We start from the raw sequence: 26095 nt of genomic DNA on the forward strand, positions 1-26095 counted from the left end.
ATGCCCTCTTTAACCTAAGAAAAATAATACTGTAAGAAACACCACTACAGCCTGTGTGAATTCTTATTGGTGTTATGATAAAAATATATAAGCTTGGCCAGTTGCGAATGTCTCAGCCAACTGGCTACCTATTGCCTAGTATTGTCAATTCTAATGGAAAACACTGATATTTGTGAAATGTACATGAATAAAGGCGTAGTTACTATATTTTGTTAGTTTAAAGGGGTGCTCCGCCCCTAGACATCTTATCCCCTATTGAAAGGATAGGGGATAAGATGTCAGATCGCGGGAACCCCGGGATCTCGGCTGCAGGACCCACCTGTTGCGGCTTCCGGCAGAGCTGAAGGCTCTCATCCTAACGCCTCCTGACCACAGTGACGTGAGATCGTGACGTCACGACTCCGCCCCCATGTTACCACACACCCCGCCGTGAGTAGTGAGGTCACGATCTCACGTCACCGTGGTCGGGAGCCAAAGCCTCCAGTGTTTCCGGAAGCCGCAACAGGTGGGTCCTGCAGCCGAGATCCCGGGGGTCCCCAGCGGCGAGACCGCCGCGATCTGACATCTGATCCCCTATCCTTTTGGATAGGGGATAAGATGTCTAGGGGCGGAGTACCCCTTTAAATTTTTTTTTTTTTTTTTTATTGACCATAGCTCAGTTAGCAAGTGTGGGGGGAAAAATAGGTCATGCCTATGAACATATGTTGCCGGTCACCTTCTAAAACAGCTAGCAAAGCAAGTCTGGGTTCACACTGTGCTTCTACACTAAAAATGGTTACATTTAAATAAAGGAGAAGTCTTAATATACAAAAAGGTGCATTCTTCAGTTCTTATTCAGGAGCAGAAATCTACGAGACATCAATGACTTGGAAAAGAATGTACTAGAAAATGTACTTAGATCATGAATCCTACGTTTGATACAAGGACTGGGCTTGAAGTCTGTAACCTGGAAAACCCCCACCCCCGTAACAAGACGTCAGTGACAAGGACGATGGAGGAGATTTATCAAGACCTGTCTAGAAGAAAAGTTTCCGAGTTGCCTAAAGCAACCAAATCAGCAAAATCTGATTGGCTGCTATGGGCAACTCAGCAACTTTTCCTCTGGACAGGTCTTGATAAATCTCTCCCGATGAGCACATACTGGACTACATGGACACATTTCTTCGGAGAGAACAACAAGTCCATGTGGAACATCTATTTCTCGCTCCTTAGTTCATTTCTCAGGCCTCCAATTTTTTAGACACTTATTATTAGCTCTTCCGAAATCCTAGCCAGTCTCAATGAGCAGCTATCTCTGTATGTGATATAAATAAAGAAGACAGAAAAACACACTCATGTCGGGGTTATACGAGCCTGTCTGCATTTACATAAAGGAACAACAACATATTCTAGACCAAACAGAGCTTCTTAATCTACAAGACACATTCCAAGCAGCCGAATGAGAAAAACAAAAAAAAAAACAGGGTAGTCTACCTTCAGGAAAGGACATCAATATAAGGCTGGGTTCACATATGTCTGGCGTCCGCCATAGTTTCTTTCCAAAGGGAAACTGATGCAAGAACCAATCCCATTCATTTGAATGGGACAGTTCACAATCATCCAGAGTCTCAATTTTGACAACGGATGGTCGGACACGCTGGAGGGCACCGGACAAGGGTAGCTGTGTTCTCCTGTCGGCGTCAAGAAACAATGGACGCCAGATGCCATACAACTGATGCCCGTTGTCATTAGTTGCATCGAGATCTAGGCTGAGTTCACCTATGCCGGACATATGTGAACTCAGACTTAGACTGGTAGGAGCCTAAACTCCCGCTGATCCACAATATGAAGAGGCTATGCTCTTAGGATCCATGCACATGCCAGAATTTAGAGCGGAATCCAGCATAAAAATTCTGCTGGAAAATTCCAATGCAGAAGTCTTCCATTGTTTTCAAATAAATGGTGGATAAACGGTGCACAAATTAGGGACTCTGCTGAAAGAATGAAGATGTTCAAGATGATTTTTTTTTAGCAGAATCTGCTCAGACATGCATTGCCATCAACGAAGAGGGTGCACTTCTAAGCAGTCCTAGCGCCAAATTATTAAATTTACACCTGCCGTGCACGCAATGTCCGCCCTGATTTTTTTCCAGGTAGATATTCTGTCCTCTAAATGGGCCCTTAAACGGGTTATGAAGCAGGAGGTTTTTTTGTAAGTTTTTTTTGATAGAAGCAAGCCCATCTTGAAGTATATAAAAACGAATTAACCTCTATTCACCTCCAGCACGCCCATGGTGCCTCTGGTGTCCTGAGCAGCAGTGTGATGTATTGGGCACGGGCACCAGAAAAAGGTCTTCTAAGCCTCCTAATAAAAATAGCTACACTGTAGACCACTGTTTCCCAACCAGCTGCCTCCAGGTGTTGCAAAACTACAACTCCCAGATGCCTGGACAGCCTTTGGCTGTCCAGGCATGCTGGGAGTTGTAGTTTTGCAACATCTTGTCGCACCCTGGTTGGGAAACACTGCTGTAGACTGTAGTGCTGTACTCTAAGAGAAGGTCAGGAAAGTTGGAGAGAAAATCAAAAATGTATTCAATCCCATTATTTCCAGGAACTGGGTGATGGGAGTCACAGGCGCTATTTATGTGGGCACTAAATGAGAAGACAGCAGTCAGCAGCTGAGCCCGGGCCTGCCATGTGCCAGCGCTCAGCACAATAACATGACCTTTTACAATTCTTTTTTTAAATCACCATTGAAACAACAAAAAGGGCAAGAAAAGGCTATGAAGTAAAAATTCAGCAAGGCCATAGACTACAGGTTAATATTACAGTATGGGCATATCACAGAAAGACAGGGTTTACTGGCAGGAGAAACGCAAGGGAATATATTATGGAGGGAATCACTGGACTGTGACGTTCCCGCCAGTAAACACTACAGTAGAGGTCAGAGAAGCCTTCATCTGCTTTACTAAATACTCATGTACAAGTAGTTTTGTATGCAAACATAGTGGTACATGGAGCCCTTACTTCACCTCCATCTGAACTAGACGTCTAAGCATTCTTTTCCATATAAGTAGAGTAAGAGGCTAACATTTAGGGTGAAGGCTCTGATACATACTACATGGCCGATTCCTAAACACTAGGTTAGCGATACCAACCTATGTTTCCAACTCTACGGCAGCAGTATCAAATCGACTGTTCAAACTACAACTCCCACCATACAAGTGGGATATTTTTAACGTCCAGTCAAAGATACATATAAAAGATATACTGACAAAACGGCAACGTGCTGTTAGTGCTGGGCGGTATACCAGTTCATTCCGAATACCGAAATGTTTTTCCTGCACGATATGAATTTTTCCTATACCCCAATACCGGTTGGGCCACTCTGACCCCCCCTCGAATTAATGAATTAGCAGCCACAGCGTGCTGTCTCCACATTGGGCAACTAATCATGTGTCACCCGCTGGCGCTGTTCTGCTTCTCTCCCCTCCGGTTTATCAGCCCAGCACTGCGCTGTCCCCCACATCGGGGGACTAATCCATATGTCACCCGCGAGCGCCGCTTCTTTCCCCGGCCAACTCCTTACATGACAGTGAGCTCAGCCTATCACCAGCCGAGGCAAGACATTGCTGCGGCCGGTGATAGGCTGACGGCTCTGTGATGTTCCCGTCCCCAGGAAGCAGCAAAAGAAGCGGAGGGACCTTGAGGCCAGTTCCAGAGCAACGGGGGAACTTAGGAAGAAGGAGAGTTAAAGTTTGTTTTTTAATATCTGCAGCCCGGGCACAGGAATACAGAGTACAGCGCAGCGGCTGATAATTATTTGGCAGGGGGGGAGAGAAGCAGCGCTCGCGGGTGACATATGGATTAGTCCCCCCATAAGGGGGACAGCGCAGCACTGGGCTGATAAATCGGGGGGAGTCCATCACATGATGATTTGGGGGGGGGGGGGGGGACGGTAAATACCATTACATACCGTGGAACCGCCATAATTTACAAAAAATACTGTGATACACATTTTTGGTCATACCGCCCAGCTCCACGTACTGTAGCTAGGACAGTGCTGCTTGGCACTGGCTTGACTGTGTGTGTGGAATCTGGGGAAGTAGTCGGTGGGCACTTTTTTGTCTTATGTTATGATTTAGCTACTCCATTAAAGAGAATCTGGCAGTTCTGTGGATGTCTTTTTTAGGAATATCATTTTATTTCTAGCAGGACACAATACATAAAAAAAAGAATGCAGTGTCAATTGGAGGTATGTCCCTATACTGTCTGGAACGGTCAGTGGAACTGTAACACTCAGTTATCAAGGAATAACTAGGGAACAGTACAAAACACAAAAGATACACCAGACTAGAGATGAGCGAAGTTACATTTGATTCGTCATGAACTTCTCGGCTCGGCAGTTGCTGACTTTAGCTTGCATAAATGAGTTCAGCTTTCAGGTGCTCCGGTGGGCTGGAGACTCTCTAATAGGACTGTATCCACCTTTTTCCAGCCCACCGGAGCACCTGAAAGCTGAACTCAATTATGCAGGCTAAAGTCAGCAATCGCCGAGCCGAGAAGTTCATGACGAATCGAATCACTGTAAGGGTGCATTCACACTACGGAATTCAACAAGCGGAATTCCGCCGTGTGAACTTAACACTAATGTGAAAGGGTCTCCGCGAGACCTGTTCACACTGCGGAATTTCAGCGGCGGCCAATTCCGCCGCTAAAATTGTTCTGCGCAAAGAAAGAACATGTTCATTCTTTGCACGGATTCCGCGAGCACTGCATAGCCGTCAATGGTGACGGCTTAGTGCCCCACGGCCCTACCGCCGAAGTAACTCCGGCGGCGGCTGCCAGGTGGAATCTCAGCAAGCGGAGATTCCGCAGTGTGAACGCACACCCTAACTTGGCTCATCTCTACTCCAGACTTCACAGGGATAGCAAATATTTACTAACACACACACACACATACATACATCAGGAAAGCCAACAGGATCTCTTAAGGCAAACACTATAGGGGGATATTTATGAACGCTTTCATCAACAAAATAAGTGTAACAAAGTCACAATGCAGATATGAACATAGCCTCAGCCACAATGCCCCAATAATGGAGGCATCCAGCAACCATGAAAGAAAAAAGGAGAAAGATCTGATGCAAAAGAATGGCCAGGGGAGCACACATAAACCCATAGACCTGAACACATACCCCTTGGGTCTAGTTTGGACTTACAGAAACACGCAGCACCCTTTAAAATGGGACTCTGTGTTGCATTGTCTCATTTATCTCTGGGTTGTCATACACTGTATTCACACGGCAGAATTCCTCCTCAAATTAAAGCCCATAGATTTCTATAGGATTCCGCAATTCCATTCACACTTCTGAATTTCCGCTTGCGGAAATTCAGAAGTGTGAATGGGAGTGCGGAATCCCATAGAAATCTATGGGCTTTAATTTGTGATGGAATTCTGCCGTGTGAATAGACCGTAAACTTTTAGGCTAGGTTTACATATGTCTTGCTCCGTGAACCCAGCCTAAAACTCCCCTCAACTGATGCCAAAGGTACATCAGCTGGCATCAGATATTTAGGATCCGGGGCTAACGGTCCATTATTTTAACAGACCTTTCCAAGAAATCATTTCAAATAGGGGACCGTTGGCATTCATTTAAAATTCATGTAGAAGTGGTTCATTAGATTACAATAACGGATCTAACAGAATGGATGTTCCTAATGCTGTGTGAACATAGCCTAAGATAAGGTAATTGACACTAAAACATGAATGGATGCCTTGCACCACATTTATTTATGTGGTTTTTTTTTTTTTACACTTTCGGCACCTTACTATACAAAAGGCAATGCTTAGATGGGAAAAGAAGCGTAAGTGGAAATACAACCATGTGCATGAAAATGGTGATAAATCTGGCCCATCTTCAGACTGCCTGGTGTAAGTTTACACTGTCTTGGTATCAGACAGGATTAGTAAACCTGCCCCACTGTGTCTGCACTACCACCCTCAAGGCTGGTATCAGCAGCTGTAGTCACACGACGCAATGCACACACTTCATTGATTATGACATTACACGGGTACTAGTACAAGCAAAGTAAGGCTAAAATTGTACTCATCTCCTCATATGTTATATATTTAGGAGATCACATTGGTGGGAATGAGGACCACCAATGATTCCCAGAGAGAAGGGTCAGCGTCAACCTCCAGTAAAGCACCATTGATCTGAATGGCCCTTTGTTTGGGATAGGGAAATTTAGACTGTCAGAGCCCCGGATGTGAACAATGTTATTAAATATAAATAGATAGAGATATATATCTCTATCTATAGTAAATTTGAGTAGCTGTATTAGTCCAGTGATGCAAAATCAAAAAAAAATTGTCAGTATCTTGTAATACCTTCTTTATTGGACTAACAGAATTTTGTAGAGAAGCTTTTGGGATTCCTCCCTTTATTAAGTAAAAAGCAAATCTAAGCTCACAAGCAGAAGACACAGGTTACATCTCACAAATATACAGGGGTTAAAGGGGTACTCCGCCCCTAGACATCTTATCCCCTATCCAAAGGATAGGGGATAAGATGTCAGATCGCCGCGGTGCTGCTGCTGGGGAGCCCCAGGATCCCCGCTGCGGCACTGCGCTATCATTACTGCGCAGAGCGAGATCGCTCTGCATGTAATGACGGGCATCCCACGCCCCCTGCCATAGACTTGCATTAAGGGGACAGGCCGTGATGTCATGAGGGGTGGAGACATGACGTCACGCTGCTCCATCCCCTGTATCGCCCGTCATTACACACAGAGCAAACTCGCTCTGCGCAGTAATGATGGCGGGGTGCCGCAGTGGCGATCCCCGGGGTCCCCAGCAGCAGGACCACGGCGATCTAACATCTTATGCCCTATCCTTTGGATAGGGGATAAGATGCCAGGGGCGGAGTACCCCTTTATGACAACAGATGTGGAGAATTCACACTAAGATGGGCCATAAATTGTCCTGCTATAGGAACATAGGGGAGATTTATCAAAACCTGTCCAGAGGAAAAGTTGCCCAGTTGCCCATAGCAACCAGATTGCTTCTTTCATTTTTAACAAGGCCTCTGCAAAATGAAAGAAGCAATCTGACAGGTTTTGATAAATCTCCCCCATAGACTTCATAGATAAGATAAAGAAAAAAGGAGGAGGATTTTTCTTATCCTTATCTATGAAGTCTACGTAGGCCCAGATTTATCAAACTGTATGAGAGAAAAAGTGATTTTACCCACAGCAACCAATCACAGCTCAGCTTTCACTTTACCAGAGCTGGTTAGCTGAGCTGTGATTGGTTGATGTGGCAAAATCACTCCATTTTTTCTCTCACACAGTTTGATAAATCTGGGCCTATGTTCCTATAGCAGGACAATTTACGGCCTATCTTAGTGTGAATTCTCCACATCTATTGTCTTAACCCCTTCATGCTTGTGAGCTTAGATTTGCTTTTGACTTGATAAAGAAAGGAATCCCGAAAGCTTGTCTACAAAATTCTGTTAGTCCAATAAAGAAGGTATTACAAGATACTGCAACATCTTTTGATTTTGCATATATATATATATATATATATATATATATATATATATATATTACACACAGTCTTATAACTATGCACACTTCTACATGTAATCTATAATTTGGTATTCCAAACTAAAAAATATATAGCGGACGGACATAGAAACATATAAAAGAGCCTGGTAAGTGGTAACATGTGCTGTGTGGCAGCTGCTTGCATCATGGCCAACAGTAAAGTCCTGATTGTTTCCACACATTACCCAAAACCGCTGTACAGCTAGTCTGACGAATAATGAGAAACGCCATAATAACAGGGAAGCAGATTGTCCCAGCCTGCGACACGGCCCACAATCCCTCCCCACTTCCTCCTTCCAAATACTGAGAAAACAGCAGCCAAACTTACTACACAATGTGAGCCACACAGAACGGCCTGGGCCACGCTGAGACATTTTTGGAGCTACAAAAAGAATACACCGAGTTGTGTTTTATTGGGCAGACTAGATGGGCCAAATGGTTCTTATCTGCCGACACATTCTATGTGCAGCCGTCATCCTATGATGGCCCTGATCTTACATGAGGGTGACACCAAATGTTTATATGTATATATTTTCTTCTTTCCAGGTACAAGGGAGGAAAGTCAAGGACCTGACAGCTGTATGACTTATGATTTTGACCTGTTTCACAATGCTCAGTCAGTGTCTCTTAGGGCGCACGTTTTTGCTATACAGTTCCCGTATACGGTTTCAAGTTTAAAATGGTACGTAACCATATAGAAAACCGTATGACTGACTTAACATTGTAAACCGTATGTCAAACGCATCATCCGGTTTAGTCTGTTTTGTCCTTTTTTTTTTTACTCCTACCCAAAACCGTAGTCTACCACGTTTTGACGTCCGGTGAAAAACCGTATTAAACCGTATATGTTTTTTTTTTTTTGTTTGTTTGTTTTTTTTTACATGGGAGTTGTACAGAACTGTATGTGCGTACGGTTCCATACGGTTTTTACCATACGGTTTTTGACTTTGCACAGTTTTTTTTCTTGGAATTTCAATAAAACAAGTGAAACTTGATTCAAAATGGAGTGAAAAGTTAAAAACGTATACGGTTTTCTCTTCAACAGATGCAACAAAACATCATTTTATAAACCGTATATGGGTTGAAATTTGTACACACGTTTTGATACAGTTTAGTCCGGTTTTTTGAGGAATCCTTTTTTCATCAAAAACCTGATACGGGAACTGTATTGCAAAAATGTGGTGTGCATGCACCCTTAACCAGTGTGACTCCAGCTGTTGCAAAACTACAACTTCCAGCATGCCAGGACAGCCTTTGGCTGTCCGGGCATGCTGGGAGTTGTAGTTTTCCAACAGCTGGAGGCACACTGGTTAAGAGACACTGCTCTGCGTCCTGTACAGCGATATATTGTTTTTTCACTGTACTTCTACATTGACTCTTACTGCATGTGTGCCTTAGGGCTCGTTCACACTGCCAGAATGCTCCTCTAAAGGGAACTCCGTGGAAAGGATGGAGAAAGTTGAGCGTAGAGAGAAAAAAAAAATATATATATATATAATAATAATAATAATAAATGTACATGTCATTCTTTTTCTACACCCAACCGGACACCCGTCAGAACCCATTCAAGTCAATGGAATCCATCAATTGTGCTCCTACCCGTTCAGGACCCGTATGGGTTTTGGGTTTTTAGTATTGAACGAGTACAGAGCACAACGGCAGTATGAACCCAGCCTTATGTAACATAGTTCATAAGGTTGAAAAAAGACCGGAGTCCATCAAGTTCAACCTATACCCCTAATGCGTTTATATATAGATTCTCCCCATTAATTCCAGTGCGTAAAAACCATGTATAAACACAGAATCATCAAGCATTCTCCATTGTGACAGTTCTTAGGGTCATATCCCTGAAATAGTTCCTATAAAGCAGCCATAACCGAGCATACATTTCCAGGATTGTGTCAGATTGATACAGCTGTCTTCCTCACCCCCAGCACTATGTGTGAACAATTCCCAACAATGCAAATTACACATCAGAAGAGTCACCGCGACCCACAACAAGTCCGGATCACAACCATGGGATGGCAGTCAATTCTAGAGAACAATGGGATATTAGGAGGGATTAAGTCTACAGCTCCTGGCAGCATACAAGGCAGACTGTGATAGCGCCAATCACCCCATGAGGACTCAATAGGATTGTACGGGTGACAGTCACCGAGCCATCAGGCATTATGTAGAGCAGTGGTCTCCAACCTGCGGACCTCCAGATGTTGCAAAACTACAACTCCCAGCATGCCCGGACAGCCAACGGCTGTCCGGGCATGCTGGGAGTTGTAGTTTTGCAACATCTGGAGGTCCGCAGGTTGGAGACCACTGGTGTAGAGTCTTCAGCACCACACGTGTCAATGACAGCCCGAGTTAAAGGGCCACATACAAAGGCGAATATAGCCGATGTGGTATATCTGCAATACAATGCTGTTCTCTGTGCCTACCAATAAACAACGTCTATGTGAACTGCTGCATATTACGATCTATAGCCATCGGCTGTCAGGGCATGATGGGAGTTGGAGTTTTGCCACAGCTTGGTCTATGGCATTCATCCGCACACACTGAGAACGTTTTTCTTGCTCTCATGAATAAAAACACTGTCGATCAGTCAGCGCAGACAACCTATGGATTCCTGTCACCAATTGTCTGATCAATACCTATTATTATATCTGTGACAACTCTGACCGTTTATAGGGTTACTCTAAATGTTTTCCAAATTTCCAATACACTTTTACGATAAAATATTCAATACCTCTGCTTGCAGTCAGGTAATAAAAAACAATGCTTACAACAAGGAGTAGGGTATACTTATCTGACAATGGCGTATGGCTTATTACTGAAGGGCTCAGATACACTTAGGCCAAGTTCACACGGTCGCCGTGCTCTGACCCATTCAGGGCGTCAAACGGAGCTGAACGGAAACCACCAGATCCTATTGACTTAAAGGGGTACTCCACTGGAAAACTTTTCTTTTAATCAACTGGTGCCAGAAAGTTAAACAGATTTGTAAATTACTTCTATATAAAAAAAAAAAAAAAAAAAAAAATTAATCCTTCCAGTACTTATCTGCTGTATGATCCACAGGAATTTCTTTTCTTTTTTGAATTTCCTATCTGTCTGACTACAGTGCTCTCTGCTGACACCTCTGTCCATGTCAGGAACTGTCCAGAGCAGGAGAGGTTTGCTATGGGGATTTGATCCTGCTCTGGACAGTCCCTAAAATGGACAGAGGCGTCAGCAGAGAGCACTGTGGTCATACAGAAAGGAAATAACATAAAAAGAAATACAACTTCCTGTGGAACATACGGCAGCTGATAAGTGCTGAAAAGGTTAAGATTTTTTAATAGAAGTAATGTGCCTTCTCGGAGCGGCAATCCACCGCTACGGGAGGCACACTGTAGGGTCCATTGTCAGCGGATTCGCAACTTAAAATACGCTGAAGATCCGTCCGTATGAATGAGCCCTTAAGGGGTACTCCAACCCTCAAAGTGCTAGACTCTCTGGCAGCTCCGCAAACAATGAATGGAAGAGTGATGCGTATCGCACAACCCAACTATATTGAAAGGTGCCCATTCCAGAGATCATGTGGGGGCCTAGCATTTAAGGTATACCAACAGGATATATTAAAGTTGCAACCTACAGGTGGGTCCCCACCACTTGGACATCCCTTATGGAAGTGGTGTCCAAACTGTAGTCCTCCAGCTGTTGCAAAACTACAGCATGCTGGGAGTTGTAGATATGCAACAGCTGGAAGCCCACAGTTTGAAGAGAACTGGAGTGAATATTGGGCCGGTGACTCCATTTTTACAAGTGCATTGGAGAGGTGTAGTCCAGCACCTGTGACAGCTGGAGCGAGCAGCATGGGGTTTTAAGTTGCTGTAGATACAACATTCACTCACAGCAAGCAGAGATGTTGAAAATGGCGAGGAACTGAAATGAAAAATATCAGGAAATCTGCGTAATTTACCTCTGACCAACCTTCACTTACATAAGGCGACTGATAGGAAATAGATTATTAGCCCCCATTGTTTTTTTCAATACACTTGTAAGTGTCATAAGTAGGGGTTATGCCTTAGGGCAGTGGTCTCCAATCTGCGGACCTCCAGATGTTGCAAAACTACAACACCCAGCATGCCCGGACAGCCGTTGGCTGTCCGGGCATGCTGGGAGTTGTAGTTTTGCAACATCTGGAGGTCCGCAGGTTGGAGACCACTGCTTTAGGGCAGTGTCCCCCCCTAATCTGTGGCTCTTCAACTGTAGCAAAACCACAACTCCCAGCATGCCCAGACAGCTGGAGAGCCCCAAGTGTGGATCATGCCTTACGGCAGTGTTTGCCAACCAGGGTACCTCCAGTTGTTGCAATACTACAACTCCCAGCATGCCAGGACAGCTGAAGGCACCCTGCTTGGCAAACACTGCCTTAGGGTTACACTAGTACAAGATGGCACTGTTAGCAGGTCACTGGCAGCCATCCTGGGATTAGGACTCATTTCCTTCCAATGACTCACAGATTAGGGCTCCACAACTACTGCTGGAGTCAGGATAAAGGAGACCTCTAACACCAGACAGGCAGGGATAGTGAAGGAGACCCCTGCCCCCCTCCTGTAAAGTTATATGATTGGGCCCTGTTCACACAGCACACTGGCACAATACTGGCACTGCTATGTAGAGCGGTACATGGGGACCACAGTCACCTCTATACCCAGTGCACACAGGGCAGCCCCTTGGAGGGCACAGCTGAGGGCAGTTATATAACGGCGCCCCCTGCAGGGTGCCCATGAGCGGGGCACGTGTGGGGTGTCAGGCGGATCTTACCTGTGGTGAAGCTGTTGAAGCCAGAGCCGTAATCCGAGATCATCCTCCCCCACATACCTGCGGGGGGCGTCACAGCAGTTCACAGGGCACAGATTGGAGCGGCCTGGAGAACGGACCGGTCACTTCTTCATGGCCGGAGTGTGGTCCCAGGACGAGGACCCCTCTAGCCAGGCTCCAGCAGCGAGCATATCCTCCCCTCACGGCAGGGCTTTGTGTGAGAGCCGCGGGGTCTAGGAGGGATCGGGGCCGGGATGCTGGGGATGAGTCCTGTCTGGATTACGTGAGCGGAGGGTGGGAGAGCCGAGGAGGAGGAGGGCCGAGGAATGAAAGCACAGCCCGGGCACTCGGCTGACTGACAGCTCCGGAGCGCTGCACTGCCCGCGGCTACAGCCAGGGGGAGCTCAAGGACAATCTCACTTCTACGTCACATTCTAACGTGCTGGACTCCGAAATCCCTGACGACAAAGAGCGTTATTTATGGAGTCACGTGTCCTACCACTTTACTGCCGGTAGCGGCTGTTGTTTCCTGTTCTCATCCACCTCAGCAAGGGAAAGAATACGGGTGATGTTATGTAAATGCATTTCTGCCCCCAACATCAGTGGTGTCACTAGGGTTGGTGTCACCAGATGCGATAGGATACTAGGGGTCCTTCCAAGTAATAGTTACTAACTACAACTCCCAGCATGCCCTGATACAGCCTGTGGCTCAGCAGCTGTCCCAAACGAAAACTACAACTCCTAGCATGTTGGACTATATAGTAGTATATAGTATAGGTCAGTGTTTACCAATCAGGGGTGTCTCCAGCTGTTGCAAAACTTCAACTCCCAGCATGCCCGGACAGCTATCGCTGTCCGGGCATGCTGGGAGTTGTAGTTTTGCAACAGCTGTAGGCGCTCTGGTTGGAAGACTAAATTTAGTAGTTAATTTGTTTTCCCTTAGTCTCCCCCACCCCTGTGAGCCAATAGGACGAGGGAATTTTATTATGTATGATACTTGTCTTTGTTTGTACCCCCTAATTGTAAGTGCTGCAGAATCTGTAGGCGCTATATAAATAAAATTATTATTATTATTATAAAAAATGAATCAAGCATCTCCCCAAGTACCTATATATGGTCTCCTCCTACCTAGAAGAGAGAGTTGATTCTAAAGTAGATAACAGAAAATATAGGGAAGGGAAGCTTGTGCTGCTTGTTTTCCCTTAGTCTCTAAGGGAAAACAAATTAACATACTAAATTTAGTCTTCCCTGTCATCCCTCAGCAGCACAATATGGGGAAATAGCAAGCATAACCCCATTAGGGTGGGCCTACCTGCCGGAAAGAATTCAAAAAAGATATAGGGAACAAAGTTTCACCAGATAGAAAAGTATCTACTCTGTAGTGTTTAGTGAAGGTCAATGGAGTACTCTACATAGCTGATTGACAAATCTGGTCTAAATGAATGGAACTCCGTTCCGTCCAGAATGTAGAAACTGACCTAGAAGAATGGGTTTTTGTGAATTGAGGTGGAATAAGATTCTTAGATCTATAGCAGAGTTCAATACATTCACAAATCCACCTAGAAGTGGTTGGTTTAGATGCTTTGGATCCTTTCCTAGATCCCTGATGTAATATTAGAAGGTTCTCTGTCTTCTGTCCTCGCCCTTTCCAAATAGATCTTCAAACATCTAACCAAATCAAGATTACATAAGTCTTTATCTTGAGAGGATTCGGACTAAGGAAAGTATTGCGGAAGAGATATAACCTGATTGATGTTTGCAAACGATGCCACCTGGGGAACAAATGATGGAAGGAACCTCAGGAGAACTTTATCCGGAAGAAACACCATATTGGGTTCCGAAGAAGCCAAAGCTTGAAGTTCTCCAACTCTCTTCGCAGTATTAACAGCTAGGAGAAAAGTTAGCTCCAGAGAAAAAAATTTAAGGTCCACTTGATCCAAAGGGTTGGATACACAACCGTTGTAAAACTAAAGACAAATCCCAAGGAAAAATAGGCTTAATAGTCTTAGGCCGCAATCTTGTAATGGCTTTCAAAAATGACTTGACAACTGAATCCTGAGAAAATGAAGTATAGAATGAGGCTGATAAAGCTGACAGTTGAACTTTAATAGAATTTGGAGAAAGACTTATCAAATCCTTGAAGAAAATCCAGAACAATTGGAACAGTAGGATTAGGGGCATCCATCTTCCTGGTGGTACACCAGTTCTGGAAAGTAGGTTTGACTTTGGCATATACTCTTGAGGTCGCCACACTCCTAGAGTGAGATAGCGTCTCTAAAATACCGTCTAAAAATCCTCTGGCTTTCAATAAGGACCTATAAACCTCCATGCAGTCAGATTGAATAACTTGAGGTTGGGGCAGAGCTGTGTGCCCTGAGACACCAGGGGAAGCCTCCAAAACTGCCCCTTGCTCATGGTTATGAGATGAGAGAACCAGGATCTTTTGGGCCAAAATGGATTGACCGCTATTACTGAGGCCTGATCCTGTCTTATTTTCATTAATACCCTCGGTATCATTGAAATTGGAGGAAAGATGTAAGCCAGAATAAAGTTCCATTAGATTGTCATGGCATCCATGCTGGAGGGGTTGTCTGTTGGATAGAGGGAGCAGAAAGCTTCCAGCTTGCGATTGGCTCTTGTCGCCATTAGGTCTATTTCCGAAAACCACCAATGTTGTACCAGCTGACGAAAGATCTCCTTGTGTAAAGATCACTCCCCTGGAACTGTAAGATCGCGGCTCAATCGATCAGCCATGACATTCTGGACTCCCTTGATATGTACAGCAGATAGTCTCAGAGTCCTGGATTCTGCCCATTGAAAAAAAAAATTATACTTCCTGAAGAAGTGTTAATGACCTTGTTCCTCCCTGCTAGTTTATATAGTAAACTGAAGCCTTGTTGTCTGTGCTTATCTTCACTGCTTCTCCTTCTAGCAGGGGGGCGAAATGGAGAAGTGCATATAATATGGCTCTTAACTCTTTTGCATTGGAGGATAGAAGCAGCTCCGTGTGACTCCATTTCCCTGCTACTTTCCTTCCTAAGAGGTGAGCCCCCATCCGGATCCTGAAGCGTCTGTAGTTAGGATCAACCAGTGGGGATCCAGAAGGGACATCCCGTCCTGAGGAACAGCCCACCAGGCTAGAGATTTGTGGACTGAAAGGGAGAGGCTGTGAAATGTGTCCAGAGAGGAAAAACTTTAATCCCAAACTGGAAGGACCTTTGCTTGGAGAGGTCTCAGATGCCATCGTGCCCAAGGCACAGCTTTGGCTGCTGAGGACAAGAGACCTAGAAATCTTTTGAGAGTCCTGATGGAGACTTTGTGAGGAGTCTGGATAAATTGAAATACCTTGGATATCCTGTCCTTCCTGGCTGCAGAGAGATTAAGCCTCATGTTGTGGGAATCTATGCAGAAACCCAGAAAGATTTTATCCCTGGTGGGATCCAGATGGGTTTTCTCCCATTTTATTATCCAACCTAACCTCTGTAATAGGTCTATGGTTAGGGAAGTATAGAGGTGAAGTTCCTGTGTGTCCTGTGTCAAGTCGTCTAAATAGGGAACTATTCTGATTACCTGAATTCTTCGATTTACCATCATTGCAGAGACCACCTTTGTAAAGGGAAACATGGAATTGGAGATGATGGAGTATACCTCAGATATATACTGCTATTCGCAGAAACCGCCTGTGGTCTTGAAAAATGGAAATATGAAAGTAGTCGTCCTTGAGCCCTAGGGACACCATGAAGTCGTCTTTGAGTAGAATGGTTTTGACTGATTTTATGTCAAACGCTTTTTGACAATAAATTGATTTAAATAACGGAGGTCTATCATTAATCTCCATTTTGTTCCCTGGTTTTGGGACCAAGAAAACCGGAGAGTACACTTCTTTGCCTCTTTCCAACAGGGGAACAGGTTCTACATCTGCCCAATGAATCAGATCTAGAATAGATTTTTCTAGAACAGCTTGTTTGGTAGGAATGAGACTTCATAAATCTTTCCGGAGGAAAAGAAATGAGGGAGAGGGCATAGCCTCTTCCGACGATGTCCAGGATCCACTGATCTTTTATTAATTCCTGCCAAACTGGAAATTTTTTTTGCAGTGGCCCGCCCACTGGAAGAGTCTACAAGTCAGAATTCTGGCTTTTTTGTTAAACCTCTGGACATGGGGGCGCCTCTTCGAGAGGAACTAGCTCCTCTACCACGTCCAGAGTAATGGGACTGTCTGGCTCTTTGTGGCGATCTTTCCCTTCTGGATTGATAGTAATGGCCACAAAAGGATCTCTGTGTGAGAGGAAGACTTTTCCCTTTCTTATCCGACAGTTCTTCCATTATCATACCCAATTCAGCCCCAAAGAGTTTGCCTGGAACATATTCTATATTACAAAGTTGGTACTTTGAAGAATTGTCACCAGGCCATGGCCTGATCCATAAAGCCTTCCTAACAGAATCAATGTCATCCTGGATTTGTGCAAGCCACTTCTTTAATCCACGTATAACCTCATAAGCTATACCAACAGAACCCTGACTGGATGTCGTGGTGTAAGACCTTTTGAGGGTTACCAAAGATCCATGGAGTCTTTTAGACTTGACCCATCATCAGAAGGTAAAATGGTTATTTTAGTATTTTAGAAAGCTTTGAAATTGCAAAATCTACCTTGGGAGGAAGAATCCAAGGTTTGGATTTCTCTTTATCTATGGGAAAAAGGGTTTTAAACTGTCGGCTCAGAACTGGAGCTCTTTCCGGATTTTCCCATTCAGATTTGAATAAGTCTAGAATGAAATCATCCACTGGAAAGGTCCTAGGACAGTGATGGCGAACCTTTTTGAGCCTGGGTTCCCAAACTGTAATGCATGCCAATTTTTTTTTCCCTCAAAGTGCCAGCACAGCAATTAAATCAAAATACTGAGGTTTAAAAAAAACAACTCATACAGTTGCCATAACTAATTAACATCTTTTGTTTTAAAAAGAACACAACAACAGAGTTCAATTATCTAAACTTGTTTTTTTTTTATTGATAGTTTATAGTTCCCCCACTTTAGGTTGTAGTTCCCCCACATTAGATTGGCAGCACAGTTCCCCCACATTAGGCTGACAGTATAAGTCCCCCCACATTAGGTGCAGTATAGTTCCCCCCCACATTAGGTGCAGTATAGTTCCCCCCACATTAGGTGCAGTATAGTTCCCCCCACATTAGGTGCAGTATAGCTCCCCCCACATTAGGCGCAGTATAGCTCCCCCACATTAGGCGCAGTATAGTTCCCCACATTAGGTGCAGTATAGTTCCCCCACATTAGGTGCTGTATAGTTCCTCACATTAGGTGCAGCATAGTTCCCCCACTTTAGGTGCCGCATAGTTCCCCACATTAGGTGCAGTATAGTTCCCCACATTAGGTGCAATATAGTTCCCCCAGATTAGGTGCAATATAGTTCCCCCACATTAGATACAATGTAGTTCCCACATTAGGTGCAGTATAGCTCCCACACAGACATACAGCCTTCAGCCATATACAGTGTATGGCTGGAGGCTGTATGCCTGTGTACTGCCCCACTTTAATGCTCTGAGAACCGCTCCTCCAGTCAGGGGTCATGATCTACTGCTATGGGACCAGAGGAGCGGTGGTCGGAACACAGAAGATGACGTGCAGGTAACTTACCATGCCCGCGCGTCCTCCTCCTCTCTGCTCCGTTCTGCTTTTGCTATGGGCGCACGCACTGGATGCCAGTGATGTCCCTGCGTGTGCTACCTCCCAGCGGCCCGTGCATTTATAAAGTTAACGCGGGGCCGCAGAAAGGAAACAGGGACATCCTTGTGTCCGGAAAAGATCTTTCAGGACACAGGGATGTCCTGAATGGGCTGATAGAGAACTATGGCCGCGAGCCATAGGTTCGCCATCACTCCTAGGACCTTTAGAGGTGGAGGGAAGCTCCTCTGCGGACAGACTCTCAGCCTGCACCGCTTTGATGAATCTATTAATACCAGGGCTCAAGTCCTGCAGGAACGCATGGGAATGGAGTTCCTGCACTTTTCCATAGCAGGATCACTGTTCCCATTAGAAGGTGTCCTGCAGGACCAGCCTTTGGGGGGGATGCTTGGGTGAGTTCCCACACTTTTTTTTCCAAGTACTTGACCCCTGATTAATATTTTCTAATGGAAAATAATTTTCCCCCATGTTCTTCTTCCTCCTCCTCAGAAGAAGAAGATCCCGCTTCATCTACAATCTTAATTTCTTTGTCAAAATAATGCTCACATCTGGACTGCTTAGGCGGGAAGCAGGGCCCAAAGAATGTTTGATTTCCTTTATAGATTTAGACATGAATTCTTTAACCCAAACGAACATATCTTGTATATTAGGTTCTTGGTTAGGAGGAAATCTAGGACGGCATAGCTGACAGACTGGAAAATCATATCCATCAGGTAAGGGTGTTTTACAAGAGGAACACTCAAGATGTTTCCGCTTCTGGCTTGATTTTCCGCCAGATTCCCTATGACCCCCAGAACCACTAGACTCAATAGAAGACATCTGTATAGATAAGAATAAATTCTATAGCAAGGGAAAAAAATACCAGGAAGATAAGGGGAGAGTAAACACACATACATATGCTTGACAGCAAGGAGCTCTCAATAAGAAACACAGGGACAAATCCCAATGCAGTAAACCTGATCCCCAGAGAGAGAATGAGCCCAGCATGGAGGCTCCTTAAATATGGACTGGAACCACAAGGTTAATTAGCTCTGCCCTTTCCCGGAAAAAAAACCCGGAAATAAACGTACACTAATGAGTTTGCGCTGCAGCGGAAAATTTGCCACGGCTCAAACTGAAGCAGGAAACTCAATGTAAACCCACCCGTGTGAATGTACCCTGTACATTCACATTGGGGGGGGAGCAAACCTCCAGCTGTTGCAAAACTACAACTCCCAAAATGGACTGACAGACCATGCATGCTGGGAGTTGTACTTTTGCAACAGCTGGAGGCACACTGGTTGGAAACAGAACCTGTTGCAAAACTATAACTCCCAGCATGTACTGATCGTAGTTATACAACAGCTGGAGATACGCAACTAGAACTCCCAGCATGCTGAGACAGCTGTTTGCTGTTTGGGCATGCTGGGAGTTGTAGTTTTGCAAGATCTGAAGGGCCACAGTTTAGAGAGTGATCTCCAAACTGTGGCCCTCCAGATGTTGCAAAACTACAAATCCCAGCATGCCCAGACAGCAAACTGCTGTGTGGGCATGCTGGGAGTTGTAGTTTTGCAAGATCTAGAGGGCCACAGTTGAGAGACCACTGCCCAGTGATCTCCAAACTGTAGCCCTCCAGCTGTTGCAAAACTGCAAATCCCTGCATGTCCAAACAGCTGTCTGGGCATGCTGGGAGTTGCAGTTTTGCAACATCTGGAGGGCTACAGTTTAGAGACCACGGTATAGTGGTAAATGTTGCTAGGCAACTACTCACCGGCTTCCACAGGATCGCCGCACCAGGGAGCCGCATCACCATCCTCTGCTGTCTGCCGCCGATCGCTGATGGTAAGTGGACCTCTGGCGCCGGTCACCGTCAGTTCCCCCATTCTGCCCAGACTACTGTGGGTGGGCAGTTTGGGGGAACAGAACTTTAACTCCCTGCCCCCCCGCCCTCGATCTGCTATTGGTCGTTCGCTTCTGACTGACCAATAGCAGGGATAGGAGGGGTGGCACCCCTGCCACCTCACTCCTTTCCCTTTAGGGGGATCGGGGATTGGACAACCCCGATCCCCCTTATATTCCGGGTCACCGGAGACCCGTATGACCCGGAATCGCCGGTGTGAATTCACCGACGATTTGAGGCGATCGCCGACATAGGGGGTTGGCATTGGCACGGGATGCCTGCTGATATCAGCAGTCATCCCGGTCCAGTCCCCACCCGGCGCACAGCGGGGACCGAAAATCCCATGGGCGTACAGGTACAAAGGGGAATTCTAGGAAAAAACTTTTTATATATATCTCAACTGGCTCCAGAAAGTTAAACAGATTTGTAAATTACCTCTATTAAAAATTCTTAATCCTTCTATCTGCTGAAGTTGAGTTGTTCTTTTCTGTCTAGCAACAGTGCTCTCTGCTGACATCTCTGCTTGTCTTGGGAATTTATATTTTTTTGTGGAAGTCATTTACAAATCTGTTTCTGGAGCCAGTTGAAATATAAAAAAAAGTTTTTTCCTGAATAACCCCTTTAAGGACGTAGGGCGTACAGGTACGCCCGTGGGAAACTCCTGTCCCCGCCACTAGCCGGTCAGGGACCGGACCTGCATCGCCGAGTGGGGTCCTGAGACAACCCCCCCCCCCCCCCCCCAATGTCGGCGATTGCGGCAAATCGCAGGTCAATTCAGATCGGTGATCTGTGGCGATTCCAGGTCATATGGGTCTCCGGTGACCTGGAAAATAAGGGGGATCGAGGGTGTCCAAGACACCCCCGATCCCCATGAAGGGATAGGAGTGAGGTGGTATGGGTGCCACCCCTCCTATCCCTGCTATTGGTCAGTCAGAAGCGACCGACCAATAGCAGATCGGGGGCGGGGGGGGGGGGAAAAGTTTGGTTCCCCTGTTCTGCCCACCCATGGTAGTCAGGGTAGAACGGGGGAACTGTAGTGTGACCGGCGGTGGAGATCCCTTACCAGCGGCAATCCTCTCCCTGGTGCGCCATGCGGCGATCTTGCTGACTATGGAAGCCAGTGAGTTGCCTAGCAAAATCTGTAGGGCTACAGTGTGTTGACCACTATACAGTGGTCTCTAAACTGTAGCCCTCCAGATGTTGCAAAACTACAACTCCCAGCATACCCAGACAGCTGTTTTCTGTTTGGGCATGCTGGGATTTGTAGTTTTGCAACATCTGGAGGGCCACAGTTTGGAGATCACTGTGCGGTTGTTTCTAAACTGTGGCACTCTAAATCTTGCAAAACTACAACTCCCAGCATGCATGAACAGCAAACTGCTGTCTTGCCATGCTGGGAGTTGTAGTTGCGTACCTCCAACTGTTGTATAACCACATCTTCCAGCATGCCCTTCGGCGATCAGTACATGCTGGGAGTTGTAGTTTTGCAACAGCTGCTTCAGTTTCCTGCTTCAAGTTTGAGCTGCAGCAAATTTTCCACCGAAGCGCAAACTCCTAGCGGGAAACTCACCGTAAACCGTAAAACACTACACTACACAAAATAAAGGGTAAAACACTACATATACACCCCCTTACACTGTCCCCCACAATAAAAAGGAAAAAATATCGTACAGCACTGTTTCCAAAACGGAGCCTCCAGCTGTTGCAAAACAACAACTTCCAGAATTTCCGGAGAGCCACTGACTGTCCAGGCATGCTGGGAGTTTAGCCACTGGCGTAGAATACCCCTATGTCTACCGCTATGCAATCCCTAATTTAGTCCTGAAATGGGCATGGTGCTCTCTCAATTCGGAGCCCTGTCGTATTTCAAGGAAACATATGGGGTATTTCCGTACCTGGGAGCAATTTCGGTACAAATTTTGGGGGGCTTTTTCTCCTTTTACCCCTTATGAAAAGGGAACGTTGAGGTCTACACCAGCCTGTTAGTGTAAAAAAATTTAAAAAAATTACACTAACATGCTGGTTTTGCCCCATATATGGACAGAAAACGCTCTGCAGACACACAACAAGGCTCATGATTGAGAGCGCACCATGTTCATTTGAGGCCTAAATTGGTGATTTGCACAGGGGTGGCTGATTTTACATTGGCTCTGACATAAACGCAAAAGAATAAATACCAACGTGTGACGCATTTTGGTAACTACACCCCTCACGGAACATAACAAGGGGTATAGTGAACCTTAACACCCCACAGGTGTTTCACGAATTTTCGTTATAGTTGGATGGAAAAATGAAAAAAATATTTTTTTTACTAAAATGCTAAATTTTTCATTTTCACAAGGGAAAATAGGAAGAAAAATAGTGCCAGAACAATGGACCCCCCCCCCCCATATGACCCCAGTTTTGGAAATTACACCCCTCACGTAATGTAATAAGGGGTACAGTGAGCATTTACGCCCCACAGGTGTCCGACAGATTTTTGGAACAGTGGTCCGTGAAAATTAAAAATGTAAGTTTTTCGTTTGCACAGCCCACTGTTCCAAAGATCTGTCAAACACCAGTGGGGTGTAAATGCTCACTGCACCCCTTATTAATTTCTGTGAGGGGTGTAGTTTCAAAAATGGGGTCACATGTGGAGGGGTGTCCACTGTTCTGGCACCACAGGAAGCTTTGTAAACGCACAAGGCCCCCGAATTCATTGCTGTTCTGGCACCATAGGGGCTTCCTAAATGTGACATTCCCCCCAAAAACCATTTCAGAAAAACTCACTCTCCAAAATCCCATTGTCGCTCCTTCCCTTCGGAGCCCTCTAGTGCACCCACAGAGGACACACATGAGATATTTCCTTACTCATGAGAAATTGTGTAACAAATTTTAGGGTGATTTCTTACCCCTTGTAAAAAATCATAAACGGGGTCTACAAGAACATGAGAGTGTAAAAAATGAAGACTTTGAATTTTCTCCTTCACTTTGCTGCTATTCCTGTGAAACACCTAAAGGGTTAACACACTTACTGAATATCATTTTGGATACTTTGAGGGGTGCAGTTTTTATAATGGGGTCATGTAGGGGGTATTTCTAATAAGAAGGCCCTTCAAATCCACTTCACAACTGAACTAGTCCCTGAAAATTTCCGATTTTGTAAATTTTGTGAAAAATTGGAAAATTGCTGCTGAACTTTGAAGCCCTCTGATGTCTTCCAAAAGTAAAAACATGTCAACTTTATGATGCAAACATAAAGTAGACATATTGTATATGTGAATCAATATATAATTTATTTTGGATGTCCATTTTCCTTATAAGCAGAGAGTTTCAAAGTAAAAAAAATGCTAAATATAAAAAATTATCATCAAATTCACTAAGAAATTATGCAAAATTTACCACTAACATAAAGTAGACTATGTCACGAAAAAACAATCTCGAAATCAGAATGAAAAGTAAAAGCATCCCAGAGTTATTAATGCTTAAAGTGACGGTGGTCAGATTTGCAAAAAGGGCTGCGTCCTTAAGGTGAAAATGAGCTGCGTCCTTAAGGGATTAACTTTCTGGCACCAGTTGACTTTATAAAAAAAAATTCCACTGGAGTACCCCTTTAAATAAATTTTGAATCATTTTATATCACCTCTTAGCCATGGTCTTTTTCTAGTATCTCATACCCCAAAAATAAAAAAAAATTCTGTAGAAATACATATTTCTTGAAATTTGTCACATGGTAAAATAATCTAATGTTGAAGCTGTTTTAAAATGACTGTAAGCCACTGATTGTATTGATATGTTTTGTGCCCATACTCCAATTAGCTTATTTGATATCAGAAGAGATCTTTACTCTTTATTTAAATGCTGAGGTGTTCAGTATTGTCGGTCACCTTATAGTATGTAATGAGATATTGTGATATAATATCTTATTCTTTACAGTCAGCAAATTAATACTGCTGATGTTACAGCACACAATGCCAGCTAGTCATTCACAAAAGTCAGTTGTTGTATTTTTAACACTTTTGCATTTAAGTTTATTTATTTATATAGCACCTACAGATTCCGCAGCGCTTACAATTATGGGGTACAAACAAAGACAAGTATCAGACATAATATTACACAATAACTATTCAAACAAGAGGTGTGGGGATATGTTGAGGATATGTTGGGGATATGTTGGGAATATGTTGAGGATATGTTGAGGATATGTTGGGGATATGTTGGGGATATGTTGGGGATATGTTGGGGATATGTTGGGGATATGTTGGGGATATGTTGGGGATATGTTGGGGATATGTTGGGGATATGTTGGGGATATGTTGGGGATATGTTGAGGATATGTTGAGGATATGTTGAGGCCAATTAGAGAATGTTATAGGCCTGTCTGAAGAGATGTGTTTTTAGGCCACATTTGAAACTATGGATGTTGTTGTTGAGTCTGAGGGATTGAGGGATAGCATTCCAGAGAACCGGTGTAGCACGAGTGAAGTCTTGGAGACGGGAGTGAGAAGTTCGGATTATAGAAGATGTTAGTGTGAGATCATTAGCAGATCGGAGAGAACGTGTAGGATGGTAGACGGAGATGAGAGAGGAGATGTAGGGAGGTGCAGCATTGTGGAGAACTTTGTGTGTGAGACTGAGTATTTTGTACTGTATTCTGGACTGAATTGGTAACCAGTGTAGTGACTGGCACAGGGAGGAGGCGTCGGTGTAGCTGCTGGAGAGGAAGATGAGTCTGGCTGCAGCATTAAGGATGGACTGGAGGGGAGACAGTTTGGAGAAAGGAAGGCCTATTAGTAAAGAGTTACAGTAGTCGAGGAGGGAGTGAATCAAAGCAATAATGAGAGTTTTAGCAGATTCAGTAGTGAGAAACGGGCAGATTCTGGAAATGTTTTTGAGATGCAGGTGACAAGAATGTGAAAGAGACTGAATATGGGGAGTGAAAGACAGATCAGAGTCAAGTATAACTCCAAGACAGCGAGCCTGCTGCCCGGGAGTTATGGTAGTACCACATACAGAGATGGAAATGTCAGGGTTGGGTACAGTTAGGTAAGTTTAGTCTTAATCCCCACAATATCTGACACCTACAATTATGGAATACAGCAAATATCTTTATACCACCAGCAGTGTGACCACATTGGAGTGTGGCACCTCCCAGCAGATACAGCTGCCAGCTTACCTCTGATAACCACAGTCCAACCCGACTCTCCTCCTGTACTCTTCCTCCCCTCTCTTTGCTCCTGCTGCTAATTATCTGCCTGCTCATAGGGTACATGCATGCTTCCTTTCTGGTCCTTAAAGGGCTATTAAGCACATCCAAAACATATCCCTGGCCAACAACCTTACTGCACCACTTTTGGCTGAGAAATATGCTCCTGGCATACCAGTACTCCAAGTAAGTATGTTTCTGCTAAGTGCTATATAGTTTATGTTTGACCTCTGCCTGCCTTCTCAACGCAGTCCCTGCCCAATCCCCATTACCATGTTGCCTTTTCAGTGCATGGCCCAGACTGTTCATTAACAGCCTGTACTGCCTGTCGTGACCTGTTTGGCTGTCTCTAAGTACATTAGTATGCTACCAGGCCAAGACCTCTGCCTGTACCTGGATCAGTCTCTGCCTGATCTCATAGTGCCATGCACCAGTGCTTGCTGGGTGAGCCGGCACCCAAACCAGTACCAGGGAAGCGACTTGGTAGTCAACTGCAACAAAGTCAAAATTAGGTGAGCTACTTAGACATTGCCACTGAGAATGACCCAAACTGCTTGGGTGGCACAGGGGTCCACTCCTGTTGTCCATTACAATTATGTTTATAATTATTATTACCTTATAGGAGAGGCCTGATCCCAGGGACCAGCTGTAATCTGTACAAACTACAACATATCCTGGAGTTACATGGGCAATATCAAGTATATAATATTTTCCCGCTGTTGTAAATTAGGGAAAATGTTTTTTTAAGCAAAAAAGAACACAAAAATATTTTTGTAGCCATCTTCTTAATAGAATCCAATAGGGGCAACAAACAACTTTTTTGAGCATAGCTAAAAAAAATAAAAAAAAATAAAAAACTAGTGCGCATAGCCTAACAACAACAGCAGATATATAGTTATAATGTAGTAATGGGAGTATAATTGGTCAAATCCTCAAAAATC

The 26095-nt window shown here is 44.7% G+C and overlaps 1 protein-coding gene across 5 annotated transcripts in view; it reads right to left on the reverse strand.

Moving 5' to 3' along the window:
- The window catches only part of CEP85L (centrosomal protein 85 like), a 185407-nt gene that overhangs the window by 136838 nt on the left and 22474 nt on the right, over positions 1-26095 (reverse strand). Inside the window, exon 1 of one of the 5 annotated variants that reach the window (XM_056566427.1) lies at positions 12394-12722. The exons of 1 other annotated variant lie outside the window; for it this stretch is intronic. In XM_056566427.1, coding sequence (XP_056422402.1) covers positions 12394-12448 — 55 coding nt within the window. In that variant the 5' untranslated portion in view covers positions 12449-12722. 3 more of the 5 variants (XM_056566430.1, XM_056566426.1, XM_056566429.1) reach the window with 3 other exon arrangements.

The sequence above is a fragment of the Hyla sarda genome, chromosome 3 (genome assembly GCF_029499605.1).
Source record: "Hyla sarda isolate aHylSar1 chromosome 3, aHylSar1.hap1, whole genome shotgun sequence".
Classification (NCBI taxonomy): Eukaryota; Metazoa; Chordata; class Amphibia; order Anura; family Hylidae; genus Hyla; species Hyla sarda.